A 17489-nucleotide genomic window follows, 5' to 3' on the forward strand; every position below is an offset into this window, starting at 1 on the left:
TATTTCCATTGACTGATTTCCTTATGTGAACTGTAACACAGTAACATCTTAGACATTGTTGCGTTCATATTTTTGTTCAGTGTGTTCAGGGACAATTAACACGAATCCACGAATACAACATATATATTTTGTGTAGTTTGTGTGGATTTGTGTATATATTCGCTTCCCCGTATTGAATGTACCTTTCTCTTGTATATTTTTTGCACCCCCGTTCAGTTGGTGGCAACAATACACCACCATCTTCTGCGTGTAGCGCGACGTAAAACTCAAAAGAAGAAGCGCACGTGTAGGCGTTCACAATTATAAGAACACTGCCCCTTTTCACAAACTGTTTTCAGATGACATATGCGCAGTGGAGTTCCCTGTTCATAGTGCGCCATTTTGTGACAGTAGGCCGCTTGTTTCGTGCAAGAGATTAGTTAACCTGTGCTTGCAAACAAAATAACGTTTTCTCAGTGTAATCATGGCTGAAAACTATTCGACGGGGGAAGCAGGGGGCGTTGAGATTCCTGAGGGAGCAATTCGTAAATTGTCGGAGCTGAGAGTCATTGACTTGAAAGCAGAATTAAAAAGACGAAATCTGGACGCCACTGGCATCAAGAGTACGCTGACAGAGAGACTGAAAAAGGTAACGTTAGCCATGCTAACTAGTAGCTAGTTAGATGTGCTTATGCATCATGATAATTCACAAATTAACTGGAACCAGTGTCACGTCATTAGTTAGTTGCATGATGTATATAACCACTAGTATTTGCTAGCTGACTAAGTTGTATATTTCAAATAAAGGAAGCTAACGTCAGCTAGCCATGGCCTTGCGTAGCCGAACGGCAAGGCCTTTGTGAGCGGTAGCCACATGGTGCCCTTTCCCAAACCTCTCCTCGGGCACCCCTGCTCCGTATTCCAGAACTAGCTAGTTTAGCATACATGATTCAACAAATGAAAGCCTTAGTGATTAGTTGACCATTTGAATCCGATGTGTTTGTACTACAATACATCGAATAGGTTTAATGCTTGTAGGCACTGGAGGAGAGGTTAAGGAAACACTGAAACAAGGCCTGCAAGCTGGCTTGTCAGATGTTTGTTAGTGCTAGTTGTTGAACATTATCACTATGTTGTAGCAACTAGCACTGTGTTGTAGCTGACCACAGCCGTGTGTTTGATAATAGTCGAGTTGGCTAAACTGAAACCAGATATAACGTAGTTAACTAGCCAGGTAACTATAATAATTCCTTATGTAATTTCTCCACAGGCGATTGAAGAAGAGGGTGGAAACCCAGATGAGATGGTGGTTGTTCTCGATGCAACTCCTAAGGCGGCACTGGCTAAACGGACCTCCAAAGGTATGCTTAGGGAGTGAGACCAAGGTCTTAATTAAGCAATATTGTCTTGGGGTAAATTGATATTAGGGACTTAAATATTAGTTTTTAACCCCACTTTTCTCCCCAGTTTTGTGATCTTTATTTGCGATCCAATTACGGTCTTGTCTGCAGGGAAAAGACCAGAGAACGATGAATCAGAGGACTGCACCATTGAGGAAGATTCGGGTGATGGCCAGGTGAGCATCTACCACCGTTTTTATCTAATGCAATCACTATGCACTCCCTGGATAACAATCTATTCATAAATTCACCTTCCATAATTCCATTCAAGGATGACAACATGCAGGACATGGACATCCTGGATATGAATGTGCTTGATGAGGCTGAGAATGACAACAGTATGCCGGCAGAGGAGGAGTATGACACAGATGAAGTCCTGAACTCTCCTTCAGATGAAGTCAACACCGAGATCCTGGCTGACGAAGAGGCCATGAATGAAGATGAACGCAATGGAATCTCTGGCTCTCTTGAGCTGATGCGTGAAGCCAAACCTGAAGAGGTGAGAAACTCGCTTCTGTTGTGGCACAGTCATATCTAATGATTCCAATATTCTCACTTGTTTTTTGTGTTTTTTTTATTTATTTGGAGGCACAGCCTGAATTGGCAGACATTTAAGAGAAGGAAGATCTAAAAATTAGTTAAAATAAAAATAAAATGCAAGCACATTTCATAATAATTTGTTTAGACTGTAAAACCCCATTTGTGCTAGGAGCCATGTTACACAAGATACATTTTCCTTTTATTCCATTAGGTTCAAGAGAAGGATCCGAAGCCCAAAGACTCAAAGGAAGAAATAGGTACTGTTGAAAAGGGGTTGGAAGTTGAAATGAATGCACACTATCTTTTTGCAGTGTTAAATCCGGTATGCAAGTCGTTTTAGATTAACATTCTTGCCTGTGGTTGGTCAGGAAGAGACTGGAAATCCAAAGAAAATTGCTGACTGTGTGTTGATGCTTGTTAACTGGAATTGCTAAACACTGATATATGAATCTGTCTGTTTTGGGCACCCTCCTATTATTAAAACAGAACTGGTTAACAATCTGAAGCACAAAGACAGTAATTAAAGGTTTAGTTGTTGCAGTTTTAGCACGCAGTGTTTTTAGCTTGCCACGCAAAGACCAAGAAGAGAAGACTGAGGCCCATCATTTGAAACCAACCATTCAAAAGCCTTTTTAGGACTCTGACTAATATTCTCACTGGAGATGAGACTAATGGACTTGTTATACAAACCAAAAGAATTCTGAATTCGCTGTCACTTACCAGATTATGGACACTCATGAAGTCAGCAATTGCATGAAGATGGACCTTCATGGAGCCTCTGCTGATCTTCTGGCTTTCTTCAGATCAGATCTTTTTCTGCCTAGGGATCAGGTGAACTGAAATGGTCGACTTGAATGAGGAGTTAGGCTGCTTGGTCAGTCTCTTTGGTTTTTCCAGTCTCTTGTTACGTGTGTATCTGTGTATACGTAGTTCAATGACAGCGGAGGGCCACGTCCTTTTCCAGCCTTGCCAGTTCCACGTTAACCATTGCTGTGTTTCAGAAGTAATTAAACTCTGTGCCATTCTATTCCTGTTAAATCCGTAGAAACTGATAAAGTAGCCGGGTCTTGTTTATCTGAGCCGCTAAATGAAGAGCGCCAGGAGCCACCGACAGAAGATCAAGCCACCATCGGGGACAAGGTCAATGTTGCCGAGGAAGACAATTTGGAGCCTGAACTGTCGACTAGCGACATGGACGTTGCTAAGCTAACTGCGAGTGAAATGAAAGACACTGGCGACAAACAAAATGTTCCCGACGAGGCAGATGACGCTGAAAGCGAGTGCGCTCAGGCTGTTAGCGTAAGCGAGCAGGGCGCGGGTGAAACCGAAAGCGCTGTTGATTCGGAAATGGTCTCTAAGGCTGAGGGTGAGGAGAAGACTGAAGAGAATGCTGCAGAATCAACGACAGTGAAAGAGTCCTCTTCTGTTGAGGGTGATGATCAGAAAAAGAGGTTTGTTGTTTTCTGTCTACTAGAACAATGGCTATCTCTGTTGCATTGGGTCCTTTTTTTAGCAAGTTTTGGTGCTCCTCTGGATGTAAAATGGTCTGCATTTGTGTCAAGTTATCATTTTGTCATTTCCCACCCCTACCTCACCTCTTTACCTTCATAAAGTAATGTATTGGGAGTTTCTTTGGCCATGTAAGGCTGCCTTGTAACATTGACACCCACCCAAATCACTGTAGTGTTGTATATGCTGGGGTAATTACTATGTGCACAGGGTAAGTATAATTCATCTGGATGAGCCCCCTCCCCCAGGTCTTCTCACTTCCAGATATTAATTGTGTGTTCTCTTTGTCTTTAGTTCTGATGAGGAAAAGGGTAGCAAGCCTGACTCAAAAGATGAAAAGGGTAAGAGTAAACATTGTTCATTCTGTAATTGTGATGTGTCCATTGTAGGAAATTGCAATAGACTTCCTCACACCTGAATGAGGTGCTGAATCAGCTCTGATGAATGATGAATGTCTGTACATTTGTCTCATATTTGTCTGTGTTCTGAAAGGCCCTGCAGGTAGTGCTCCAGCTAGTAGTGGCAGAAACCTGTGGGTTAGTGGCCTCTCCTCCAACACCAGAGCAACTGATCTAAAGACTCTGTTCAGCAAGCACGGAAAGGTCAGTATCCTGAGGGGAAAATAAGCTCTTTTTTTGGTATATATGTTCATGCAAGATGTAGGTGTGAAATTGTACTGTACTTTTGGACCCCACACACCTTCCCTGCCCACGAATTAAGTGTTCTATCCTTCTCCGTCTCAACATCAGGTCGTTGGCGCTAAAGTGGTGACTAATGCCCGGAGCCCCGGGGCTCGCTGCTATGGTTTTGTCACCATGTGTTCCACAGAGGAGGCCACCAAGTGTATCAGCCACCTGAACAGGACCGAGCTCCATGGTAGAATGATCTCTGTGGAGAGGGTGAGGGTCATTATCTAACATCTATATCAGTGGCCACTGCTCTAAACCTGCAGTTTTGTCAAATGTATGGGATGCCTTCATTCAGAAAAGTGAGGATTGACCATGCCAACCTGCATGCATTTTGCGTGCCATATACGCCATTTGAGGGCTTCTAGTTGGCACATTGTGGTGTTTCACTTAATAGGGATAGGCGTCCCGCTAGCGGGACACCTGGGAAAAATATCCGGTGATGTCAGAGGGCGCGCAATTCAAATAAATAATCGTAATATTAAATATTCATGAACATACAAGTATCTTATGTCATTTAAAAGCTTAAATTCTTAATCCAACGGTGTTGTCTGATTTACAATAGGCTTTACAGTGAAAGTGTTGAATAGACTGACATCTAGTGGAAGCCATAGGAATTGCAATCTGGGAGCCAGAATTACATAGGACCCTTAGCTATCCATTGTAAAAGCCTAGAACCTAAAAAAAAATAACATTCTGGTTGGTATTTCTTTGGCCTTTCGCTTGCCATATCAATTCTGTTATAGTCTCAGATATTATTTTAACAGTTTTAGAAACGTCAGTGTTTTCTATCCAATGCTACCGATTATATGCATATCCTGGCTTCTGGGCCTGAGTAACATGCAGTTTACTTTGGGCATGTCAGTCAGGCGGAAATTCAGGAACCTAGACCCTATCCCTAACAAGTTTTAACTGTCTAAAGTTGGAGCTGAGCCAATCAGACGATTCGGGCAAGGATAAAATGATCTCTAGCTCTCCGCTCCGGCCTGCCCTGTAGTCTTAAATCCTCTTGGAACTACCCATCCCGGATCCGGGAGAATTGTCAGCAACTACACTAATTAGCATAGCGCAACGGTCAAATAATCTTACTAGACAATTTTCATATTCATGAAATCACAAGTGAAATATAGCGAAACACAGCTTAGCCTTTTGTTAATCACCCTTTCGTCTCAGATTTTGAAATTATGCTTTACAGCGACAGCAAGACAAGCGTTTGTAAGTTTATCGATAGCATAGCATAGCATTATGTCCAGCTAGCAGCAGGAAGCTTGGTCACAAATCAGAAAAGCAATCAAATTAACCGTTTACCTTTGCTCTTTGGATGTTTTCACTGATGAGACTCCCAGTTAGACAGCAAATGTTCCTTTTGTTCCAAAAAGATGATTGTTATACCCAAAATACCTCAGTTTGTTTGTCACGTTACGTTCAGAAATCCACCGGAAATAGCGGTCACGACAACGCCGGAAAATTCCAAATTATATCCATGATATCGACAAACATGGCAAACGTTTTTTATAATCAATCCTCAAGGTGTTTCAAATATCTATTCGATAATACACTGCTCAAAAAAATAAAGGGAACACTAAAATAACACATCCTAGATCTGAATGAATTAAATATTTTTATGAAATACTTTTTTCTTTACATAGTTGAATGTGCTGACAACAAAATCACACAAAATGAGGCTCAGTAGTGTTTGTGGCCTCCACGTGCCTGTATGACCTCCCTTCAACGAAAATGCATGCTCCTGATGAGGTGGCGGATGGTCTCCTGAGGGATCTCCTCCCAGACCTGGACTAAAGCATCCGCCAACTCCTGGACAGTCTGTGTTGCAACGTGGCGTTGGTGGATGGAGTGAGACATGATGTCCCAGATGTGCTCAATTAGATTCAGGTCTGGGGAACGGGCGGGCCAGTCCATAGCATCAATGCCTTCCTCTTGCAGGAACTGCTGACACACTCCAGCCACATGTGGTCTAGCATTGTCTTGCATTAGGAGGAACCCAGGGCTAACCGCACCAGCATATGGTCTCACAAGGGGTCTGAGGATCTCATCTCGGTACCTAATGGCAGTCAGGCTACCTCTGGCGAGCACATGGAGAGCTGTGCGGCCCCCCCAAAGAAATGCCACCCCACACCATGACTGACCCACCGCCAAACCGGTCATGCTGGAGGATGTTGCAGGCAGCAGAACGTTCTCCACGGCGTCTCCAGACTGTAACGTCTGTCATCATTGCGCCAGTGGCGAATTTGCCTATCTTGGTGTTCTCTGGCAAATGCCAAACGTCCTGCACGGTTTTGGGCTGTAAGCACAACCCCCACCTGTGGACGTCGGGCACTCATACCACCCTCATGGAGTCTGTTTCTGACCGTTTGAGCAGACATATGCACATTTGTGGCCTGCTGGAGGTCATTTTGCAGGGCTCTGGCAGTGCTCCTCCTTGCACAAAGGCGGAGGTAGCGGTCCTGCTGCTGTGTTGCCCTCCTACGGCCTCCTCCACGTCTCCTGATGTACTGGCCTGTCTCCTGCTAGTGCCTCCATGCTCTGGACACTACGCTGACAGACACAGCAAACCTTCTTGCCACAGCTCGCATCGATGTTCCGTCCTGGATGAGCTGCACTACCTGAGCCACTTGTGTGGGTTGTAGACTCTGTCTCATGCTACCACTAGAGTGAAAGCACCGCCAGCATTCAAGTGACCAAAACATCAGCCAGGAAGCATAGGAACTGAGAAGTGGTCTGTAGTCACCACCTGCAGAACCACTCCTTTATTGGGGGTGTCTTGCTAATTGCCTATAATTTCCACCTGTTGTCTATTCCATTTGCACAACAGTGTGTGACATTTATTGTCAATCAGTGTTGCTTCCTAAGTGGACAGTTTGATTTCACAGAAGTGTGATTGACTTGGAGTTACATTGTTGTTTAAGTGTTCCCTTTTATTTTTTTGAGCAGTGTATATCAACCGGGACAGTTGGCTTTTCAGTAGGACCGGGAGGAAAAATGGCTACCTCTTTTACGCAAGAATCACTCAGCCATCAGCTGGCCACTTACGCAATGTGCCCGTTTATGCTCATTCTTCAACATAAAGGCGTGAAACTACGTAGACACCTTAGGGAAGACGTAGAAAAAGGAATCTGGTTGATATCCCTTTCAATGGTCAATAGGGATGCATAGGAAAACAGAGCGTTCAAAAGAAGTCACTTCCTGATTGCGTTTTCCTCATGCTTTCGCCTGCAATAACAGTTCTGTTATACTCACAGAACATATTTGTACAATTTTGGAAACTTTAGTGTTTTCAATCCTAAGCTGTCAATTATATGCATATTCTAGCATCTGGTCCTGAGAAATAGGCAGTTTACTTTAGGAACATTATTTTTCCAAAAATAAAAATAGTGCCCCCTAGCTTCAAGATGTTATTACTAAGAAACGTCCCCTTTTCAGGACCCTGTCTTTCAAAGATAATTCATACAAATAACTTCACAGCTCTTCATTGTAAAGGGTTTAAACACTGTTTCCCATGCTTGTTCAATGAACCATAAACAATGAATCAACATGCACCCGTGGAACGGTCGACACCGAACGGTCGACACTAACCGCTTAGACGTAGGCAGTTAAGGTCACAGTTATGAAAACTTAGGACACTAAAGAGGCCTTTCTCCTGACTCTGAAAAACAAAGAATTGATGCCCAGGGTCCCTGCTCATCTGCATGACCGTGCCTTAGGTATGCTTCAAGGAGGCATGAGGACTGCAGATATGGCCAGAGCAATAAATTGCAATGTTCATACTGTGAGATGCCTAAAACAGCGCTACAGGGAGACAGGACGGACAGCTGATTGTCCTCGCAGTGGCAGACCATGTGTAACACCTGCAAAGGATCCGAACATCACACCTGTGGGACAGGTACAGGATGGCAACAACTGCCCGAGTTACTCCAGGAATGCACAATCCCTCCATCAGTGCTCAGACTGTACGCAATAGGCTGAGAGAGGCTGGACTGAGGGCTTGTAGGCCTGTAAGGCAACAACGTCGCTTATGGGCACAAACCCACCGTCGCTGGACCAGACAGGACTGGCAAAAAGTGCTCTTAACTGACGAGTAGAAGTTTTGTCTCACCAGGGGTGATGGTCTGATTTGCGTTTATCTTCGAAGGAATGAGCGTTACACCGAGGCCTGTACTCTGGAGCAGGATCGATTTGGAGGTGGAGGGTCCGTCATGGTCTGGGGCGTTGTCACACCATCAGACTGCGCGTACACGCAAGCTCAACTCTGTGCGTTACAGGGAAGACATCCTCCCTCATGTGGTATCCTTCCTGCAGGCTCATCCTGACAACTCTCCAGCATGACAATGCCACTAGCCATACTGCTCATTCTGTGTATGATTTCCTACAAGACAGGAATGTCAGGGTTCTGCCATGGCCAGCGAAGTACCTGGTTGCAATCCCGTTGAGCACTTCTGGGACCTGTTGGATCAGAGGGAGGCTAGAGCCATTCCCCTGAAACCAGCTCATATAGGCTGTCTACAATGTTTTTAAAACCCTATTCAGACGGGACTTCTATTAGAGAACGCTGGTTATGTATTTATAACCCAAGAATGTCCGTTACGCCAGAGGACGATTCGGACAGAATTATTTTTTTCCAAAATGCTCCCTGTAATTATTTCTCTCAATAAATTGACAGTTATGACAGAAGCCTGGGAAAAAAATTCTAGACTTGTCCAGGCGACAACAGGCTACACTGATAACTCAAGTTTCTTTAAACGATACCAAACCATCTTTGCTATAGTGTCGTCATAATATTTCAGTTGTGGAAGTGTGATCATTAGGCTATTTTAGCAATCCACAGTAGTAGACGTCCTAAATGTCCCCCAGCCTAAACAATGCTGTTGTGGAAATTCCTACACAGGGACACTCAAAGTCAATCTTAAATGAATCATTGTTTATTGTCAGTGCACTGGAGAGGTTCTCAAACTTGATGCACCATAGTGAATGTCTGTCAGGAGCTCTAAAGGGACAGTCCTGTTCCTGGTCCTAGTCCTGGTCCAGTCCTCTTTTATATATGATAGACAAGTCATATTTGCATAATTTTAGCTTATTCATAATTCGTTCAACGTTTGTTTCATTCATGTGACCGACCAATACATCACGGGCTTTTGGGTTTGCTGCCAAATAGCAGACACTAAACAAATCCTCACTATCAGTCACTAGCATGAACACAGAAATTGGTTTATAGAAAGCACCAACATAACATTTTCCATCACAGCTCACTTTTTATCAAATCAGTTAATGACTTTTTGCTCAAACCGCGAGCAACGCCTGTCAAATTCTAACATTTCTCTCATAGCATGAGAGATGCCGATTCGCAAAGGGCTAGTATTATCAGAGGAGGTTATGGTTGGAAATGTTACTCTCCTGGCATGGAAAATTTACTGACATGGCAGATTCGGACGTGACTGAAATTGTACTTTTGTACACAATTACATTACCTGACCTTACATTACCCCCAGTAAAACTAATCCCATCTGAATAGGGCTTTATATTTTGTATTTATTTAACTAGGCAAGTCAGTTAAGAATGAATTCTTATTTTCAATGACGGCCTAGGAACAGTTCAGGGGCAGAACGACAGATTTGTACCTTGTCAGCTCGGGGGTTTGAACTTGCAACCTTCCGGTTACTAGTCCAACTCTCTAACCACTAGGCTACCCTGCTGCCCCACAGAGCGTGAGCGTATCCGCCTGTTAAGAAAGTATACATTTTTGTAAAAATGTGTACATCAATCATTTTCTAGTTAGCTACTGAACCGCAGCCGATTACCAAGTACCCGTAAGTCTAGCATACCATTCCTGCTTCTGCCAACATCATTATTAAGCAAAAAAAAGTGCATTTGATGTGGGAAGTGTGGGATTTGCGCGGGAGCCGGAGATGCTGCTGCCACCCTGAAGTGGTACTCTTAAAGAAAAATGTTTTTAAAAAATCTTCCATGGTTGGCAAGTCTGCCGTTTTTATAATCCGACCTCTGTTCCAGGCTAAGAACGAGCCTGCTGGCAAGAAGCCTGCTGACAAGAGCGATGCTAAGTCTGGCACCGACAGGAGACACTCCTCAGACTCCAAGTAAGCTCTGAGGTCAATGTCATTACACATTAAGCTATGTACCTATTGTATGTCATCAGATTCTAGATTCATGTTTTTAACCATTTTCTCTATCCAGGTCCGATGCCAACAAGGATGAAATGGCTGAAGGTGAAGTCGGAAAAGATGGCAAACGTAATGAGAGGACAGTGGTGATGGACAAGTCCAAGGGAGAGCCTGTCATCAGCGTGAAAGCCAAAAGCAAAGACCGGGTAAACTACCCAAACGCTGAAATCTATGCTCAGTCTATTGAAATTTCACCTCAAACTATTGTGGTAAAAATGATTATGCAACATGAGCTTTTGTCTTGTTCAAAACAGAGCTCCAAGAGTCGCGACCGCAAGTCCCCAAGCAAAGAGAAGGACATCCTGTCGTTTGACCAGATCAAGGAGCAGCGTGAGCGCGAGAGACGGAGGCAGCGGGAGAGGGAGGTCAGGGAGGTGGACAGACGCAGGCCCTCTGGGTGAGGAGTTGCAATAGCTGCACGACATTTCACCTCAATGCTAAGAATGAAGCCAGCTTGTTACAGCAGTTAGAACGCTTTGAAAAGAGACGGATCATTCAAAGTTATTCCACTAAATATCTCCTATGCTTTCTGTTTGGCCCAGGGAGCGCGGCAGTGGCCCAGACCGTGGCAGCGTGGACAACCGCACAGAGCGTGAGCGTATCCGCCTGTTCCGGGAGAAGGAGGAGCGCGAGCGCCTCCTGCGGAAAAGGAACTGGCTAGAGGTGGAGAAGGAGCGGCTGAACTTTGACCGCATGGAGCGCGAGTTCCTGGAGCGCGAGCGTCAGCGTGTGGAGTACGAGCGCCGGCGTGAGCAGGAGAGGATCCAGCGGGAGAGGGATGAGCTCCGCAGGCAGCAGGAGCAGCTGCGCTTCGAGCAGGACCGCCGCCCCCTCAAGAGGCCCTACTCCGACCTGGACAACAGGTACACACTTCGTCCACGTCTGCCAACCTTTCACCCCTCTCCACAGCGTCAGTACCCCTGTTTGAGTTACCAGGTCTCTTATCATAGACTAGATGGCTGTATATGGCCATATAACAACCTCAGCCTTACTCTAGCTCTTCAGTGTGCATGATTGTCATCTAAAGACTTGCATGGTTTGAAAATATTTTATTGCGACTGACAGACCTGCTGCTTGTAGGAAAGACGACTGGCAGGACAAGAGGCTGGCTATGGATGACCGCTATGGGGGGCGCTCAGACTTCGGTCGCCAGGAGCGCTACCAAGACATTGACCACAGGGACCGCGGTCGCTACCAGGACGATGCCGTCATTGACAGGTACAGAGTAGACTAAGGTTATTTGCAGTGAGCTGACACCAGCTGTCATTACTGTTTATAACATCTGTTATGTAGGGCTTATGATGGGAGGGCCTCAAATATTTTCCGCCTGTTTCTGCATCACTTGAATTGATGCTTATATTTATACTTACATAAAAAGCAGTTTTAATGGCCAACTGCTTGGTGGTGAATTTGTGGTTGTATGCCACACGTTTCGGTCAATAATCAATGTGTTCAGTAATGTTTAATGTAATCTTTCTTGTAGGAGGGACACTTCACGGGCTGTAGTTGCAGACAGGGATAGCACGGTAAGAGACATGGCCTCATGCAATCTACTCACAATGCCCCATACTGACCAAGCGAAAAAAGGTTTTTAGTTTTTTTTTTGCAAATTTAATATAAAAAAATATATGTATCGTGCTCGCTCTCTGCTATGAGACTTGAAATTAAGCTCAGGTGCATCCTGTTTCCATTGATCATCCTTGATGTTTCTACAATTTGATTAGAGTCCACCTGTGGTAAATTCAAATGATTGAATGTGATTTGGAAAGGCAATCCTGTCTATAAGGTCCCACAGTTGACAGTGCATGTCAGAGCAAAAACCAAGTTGTGAGGGCGAAGGAATTGTCCGTAGCGCTCCGGGACAGGATTGTGTCGAGCCACAGATCTGGGGAAGGGTACCAAATAATTTCTGCAGCACTCAAGGTCCCCAAGTGGCCTCCATCTTCCATTTTAAGAACGTTTGGATCCGCGAAGACTCTTCCTAGAGCTGGCCGCCCAGCCAAACTGACCAATCGGGGGAGAAGGTCCTTGGTCAGGGAGGTGACCAAGAACCCGATGGTCACTGACAGTGCTTTAGAGTTCCTCTATGGAAATGGGAGAATCTTCTGGCAGGACAACCATCTCTGCAGCACTCCAGCAATCAGGCCTTGACGCTAGAATGGCCAGAGCAAAGTACAGAGATCTTTGTTGAAAACGTATTCCAGAGCGCTCAGGACGTTTCACTTTCCAACAGGACAACGACCCTAAGCACACAGCAAAGACAACACAGGAGTGGCTTCGGGACCAGTTTCTGAATATCCTTGAGTGGGCCAGCAAGAGCCTGGACTTGAACTCTATCGACCATCTCTGGAGAGACATGAAAGTAGCTATGTAGCAATGTTCCCCATACAACCTGACAACACTTGATAGGATCTGCAGAGAAGAATGGGAGAAACTCCCCAAATACAGCTGTGCCAAGCTTGTGGTGTCATACTCAAGGCTGTAATCGCTGCCAAAGGTGCTTAAACAAAGTACTGAATCAAGGGTCTGAATACTTAGGTAAATGTAATATTTCTGTTTTTGTTATTTTTTATCAATTAGCAAAATGTCTAAACTGGTTTTTGCTTTGTCATTATGGTGTATTGTGACGATTTGTCTCCCCTCAATTTAATACATTTTAGAATAAGGCTGTAATATAACAAAATGTGGATAAAGTCAAGGTCTGAATATTTTCCCAAAGGCACTGTATGCTATTAGGCACCAATATGAGTTGTTGATCATGTCGTACCACTGTTTTACAGCATTTGGTGCCTTTTTAGAAATGTGATGCGATTTTGTTTTTAATTGTGCTTCCCTCACCAGCACTTCTCGGACCGTACCGAGAGGCACGGGAGGGACACCTGGACCGCAGCAGGAAGTTATGACAAGCGTACTATTAATCCAAGGTTAGTTTGATTTTAGATGGTTTTGTTAATTTTAATTTGCTTCTCACCAGATGGATGCCACGGTGTGCTTTGAGCTGCTCATCACTCTGTCTTTCTTTCAGGGAGGGCCGTGACTGGGACAGAACCTGGCAAACCGGTCGAGACGGGGGCATCCCAGGCCAAAGTCACATGGGGGCACGGGGAGGAATGGCGAGGTAAGCTCAAATATGTGCTTATGGCAATATTGATTATGTTTTTGAGACATCCGGAAATGTGGGGCCAGTAAGTGCGAAATCCTTTATCAATTCTGGTCCTTATGGTGTCTTGTTTTCTGACCCCCAGTCGTGGAGGAGGCTACATGACAACCGGGACCTCCCAGTCCCTCTCTGGAGCTCTGAATCGTCAGAATCAGATGATGCAGGGTGGCGGGGCCTTCGGTCGCCGCTACTGAGGTCTGAACACCCTTGTTCCCAGTCACATGTTTAGATGTATTGTGAAACTGTCTGCAGCATGTATATTGCTCACAAAAGCTTTGTGAATTCGATGTTGCTTTTATAGACCCTTTGACTTTTCTTCCTCCTTTTAAAATTTAAGATTGCAATTGAATTTAACTGAACATCTGAGTTTTAAATGTCTGATCAGATCATAGTTTTTTCACTCTGTATTACCGTTTTTTTTTTTCAAATAGAAAATTGATAAATTCCGTTCAATTTGTGTGTTTTGTATGTGGTTGAATCTCGGTAAGAAATGCTCAGGAATGCGTCTGCTTAAACTTGGTTGCGGAAAAGTATGAACACAATGGTTATGATTGCATTTCAGGCTTAATTTCAATTACTGTCAAATGTGGCATTGTCTTAGTGGTAATGTACAAATCTTTTAAGAATTTGTATTGGATAGTAGTAAACGATTAACTGCGTTTGATTCAACTGCAGTTGTACAATACCACCACTGGATGGCACCAGATGGCTATTTTCTGTGAGATGAAAATGCTGCCTAATAAAGTTTTCTTTTTGCAGGCCAAGGGCAAACATTTTTATTTACTTTCTCGTCATGATTGTTTTTAAGAGCAATGTTTTGCAATCAAATATTACTAACACAGGTTTGGTTTGTGGTAGATAACTCTCCACAAATCAAAAATAATTAGACCCAAGAGCTCTGGGCTCTTCATGCAACCAGAGAAATTATAAGTACATTAATCATCTTGCCCTAGTGAAATGTGTTATGTGGGTATTTTCACCTACATACTTGTAGGCTACATGTTTGGAGTGTTACATTTTTTTTGTGACCATCTTTTCATAATGAGCTTAAGAGTGTTAAAATAACCTGATTAGTTTGGCATGATTGTTGTCTATCTACTCCATAGGGCCTAGGCCACACTGATGTAAACAGTTGTTTAAAATTGACGTTTTGTTTAATCTACTCAATTTTCTCCTAACCTACCAGCAGTTTTCCCCTCTAGCAGCCTGCCATAATCTTTGGTGTCTATCTTGCCCAGCTCAGCGATTAAAGATTAATCTTTGGTCCAGTCATAGAATTAGCATACTATGATAGACATGAACCTTAAGGTCAGCCATCTTGGTCAGGGAGTTGGACAGACAAGTTGTAAATGCAACAAGTACTGATATTGTATCATAATAGCGTTCAGTGTTCCAAGAAAAACATTTAGACATTTACTGGCTGTTTGCGTATTTTAGAGGCTATTCATATAGAAATTGTATTTATAGTGACAGTATTTTGGGTAGACAGTGTAATAATTATCACATGCGTAACTTATTTTCCTGCATAAGTAAAATCAGAGGTTTTGGATTTCTCCCTGACCAATCTGGTTGCCATTTTCACCACATTCTGGAATGTTGACGGTTAAAATTAGCTAGATAACCAACAACTGTAATGACGTATTTGAGACGAGTGCTCATTGTGAAAATGTATTTGTTTTCAATAAACATTGGAGACAATATAGTTTACATGTCAACAAATCTAAACCAACCCTGTCTGTTTTGCCCGCAACAGTTTTGTTGCTAAACCACCAACCCATCGATGGGTCCAGTACTGTCTTCGTGCCCAATTCGCGCCACACACACATGACGGGCGTTGACAGAAAAACCCGACTTGCTAGCTAACGGATCCACTGCAAAGTGATTTCACATGGATTAAACAGTCAAACTATGATTATTTACCAAACTAGCTTTTTATTCTTTCACTAGCTAGCCAGCTATACTGAACTAAAATTCAAACGCAACATGCAAAAATGTAAAATAATTTACTCAATTAATTTAAGGAAATCAATCAATTAGGCCCTAATCTGTGCGTTTCACATGACTGGGCAGGGGCTCAGCCATGGTGGGCCTTGGAGAACATGGGCCTACCACTTGGCAGCTAGGCCCACCAATTGGGGAGCCTGGCCCACCCCCACAGGTCAAAAAGCCGGATGTGGAGGTCCTGGGCTGACGTTATACGTTGTTTTGCCGGTTGGATGTACTGACAAATTCTCTAAATCGACAGTGGGAGGCAGTTTATGGTAGAACATTTAACATTCAATTCTATTGCAACAGCTCTGGTGGACATTCCTGCAGTCAGCATGCCAATTACACTCTACCTCAAAACTGCACATTTTATAGTGGCCTTTGTCCCCAGCACAAGGTGCACCGGTGTAATGGTCATGCTATTTAATCAGCTTCTTGATATGCAATACCTGTCAGGTGGATGGTTTATCTTGGCAAAGGAGAAAAGCTCACTTACAGGGATGTAAACATATTTGTTAACACAATTTGAGAGGAAAGCTTTTTGTGCATGTTTAAAATTTCTGGGATTTTTTTGTTTCAGCTCATGAAAAATGGGACCACCACTTTACATGTTCCGTTTATATTTTTGTTCAGTGTACTTTTGCTTGTTATCAAGCAAAGATACTGCTCCTTCCATCTGTGTTACAAGTACATAATGGCTCTCCAGAGTGGAGAAAAAGTTATCCGGATAGCTATGGGTCAAATAAACCTGAACATGTTTTGTAAGTAAAATCACTAATTCATATTTGGTGGCCTACATTATTGTAGCCAATTTTGGTGCTATTTCTGCGTGTCATAATACACCAAGTGGCCCAAACCTTTGACATGGTAGTCCTTGCAGATCTGAGAGTAAGACTTCAACATTTCTTCATAGAAGGTGTCCCTGCGCTTCACACAATTCATTCTGCCAGCCCAGTTAACGATCAGACAAAACACGACTCCAACAACAGTTTGCTGACGACACAACAGTGGTAGGCCTGGTCACCGAAAATGAGACAGCCTATAGGGAGGTCAGAGAACGGGCAGTGTGGTGCCAGGACAACAACCTCTCCCTCAATGTGAGCAAGACAAAGGAGCTACAGGAATATGCAGGCCAAACATGCCCCCATTAACATCGACAGGGCTCTAGACGGGTCGAGAGTTTCAAGTTTCTTGGTGTCCACATCACCAACGAACTATTACTTTTTTACTTTTTATTATTTCTTTACTTCAGTTTATTTGGTAAATTTTTTCTTAACTGCACTGTTGGTTAAAGGATCAGCCCCTTTTTTCAGTTTTCGCCTATGATGACATACGCAAATCTAACTACCTGAATCTAAGACTGCCCAAATGTGCCTAATTTGTTTATTAATAACTTTTTATGTTCAAAACTGTGTACTCTCCTCAAAAATAGCATGCTATTATTTCACGGTAATAGCTACAGTAAATTGGACAGTGCAGTTAGATTAACAAGAAATTAAGCTTTCTGCCAGTATCAGATATGTCTATGTCCTGGGAAATGTTCTTGTTACTTACAACCTCATGCTAATTGCATTAGGCTACGTTAGCTCAACTGTCCCGCAGGGGACCCACCAATCCTGAAGAAGTTTTAAGGGCTTGTAAGTAAGCATTTCACGGTAAGGTAAGCCGAACTTGTATTCGGCTCATGTGACAAATAAAGTTTGATTCGATTTACTAAGGTTGTTACTGTTGCTCGCTGGTGGTGTCTACCGGAATCAAATAATCTTGATGCAATATATTGATTACAAATTGTGTTGTGTTAAATTAATGATCATTCATTAGAAAAAGAAAAGCAGTAGGTGACACCAAATACCTATCTGAGTCTTGAAAGTATTTTTTCATGTCCTTACAGTGACAATACCATGCCAGCACCTACATTTTTTTAATTTCAAGTACAGAGGATGACCTTATCCTGTCCTCGGAGTGGTAAGGTAGTCCATGGCTGCAGGAGTGGGCCTAAGAAGCTTATCAGAGGACAATGAGAGATTGGTGAAGG

General features: G+C 43.5%; 1 protein-coding gene across 2 annotated transcripts; it reads left to right on the forward strand.

Moving 5' to 3' along the window:
* Positions 1-186: 186 nt before the first annotated feature.
* LOC110524208 (scaffold attachment factor B2) lies at positions 187-14232 on the forward strand. Of its 2 annotated transcripts, none has more exons than XM_021603651.3 (18): positions 187-628; positions 1250-1340; positions 1491-1555; positions 1651-1878; positions 2131-2176; positions 2965-3370; positions 3723-3769; positions 3921-4030; positions 4178-4327; positions 10139-10224; positions 10322-10454; positions 10563-10705; positions 10851-11171; positions 11389-11526; positions 11792-11834; positions 13150-13232; positions 13334-13426; positions 13554-14232. In XM_021603651.3, exons 1-18 carry the CDS (start codon positions 464-466, stop codon positions 13660-13662), a joined length of 2457 nt encoding a protein of 818 aa, XP_021459326.3. In that variant the 5' UTR covers positions 187-463; the 3' UTR covers positions 13663-14232. The 2 variants fall into 2 exon arrangements, with proteins under 2 accessions (XP_021459326.3, XP_021459325.3); XM_021603650.3 differs by having other exon boundaries at positions 236-628; positions 11374-11526.
* The last annotated feature ends 3257 nt before the right edge of the window (positions 14233-17489 follow it).

Source organism: Oncorhynchus mykiss, chromosome 5, assembly GCF_057628025.1.
Source record: "Oncorhynchus mykiss isolate SJ-2025 chromosome 5, ASM5762802v1, whole genome shotgun sequence".
Taxonomy (NCBI): Eukaryota; Metazoa; Chordata; class Actinopteri; order Salmoniformes; family Salmonidae; genus Oncorhynchus; species Oncorhynchus mykiss.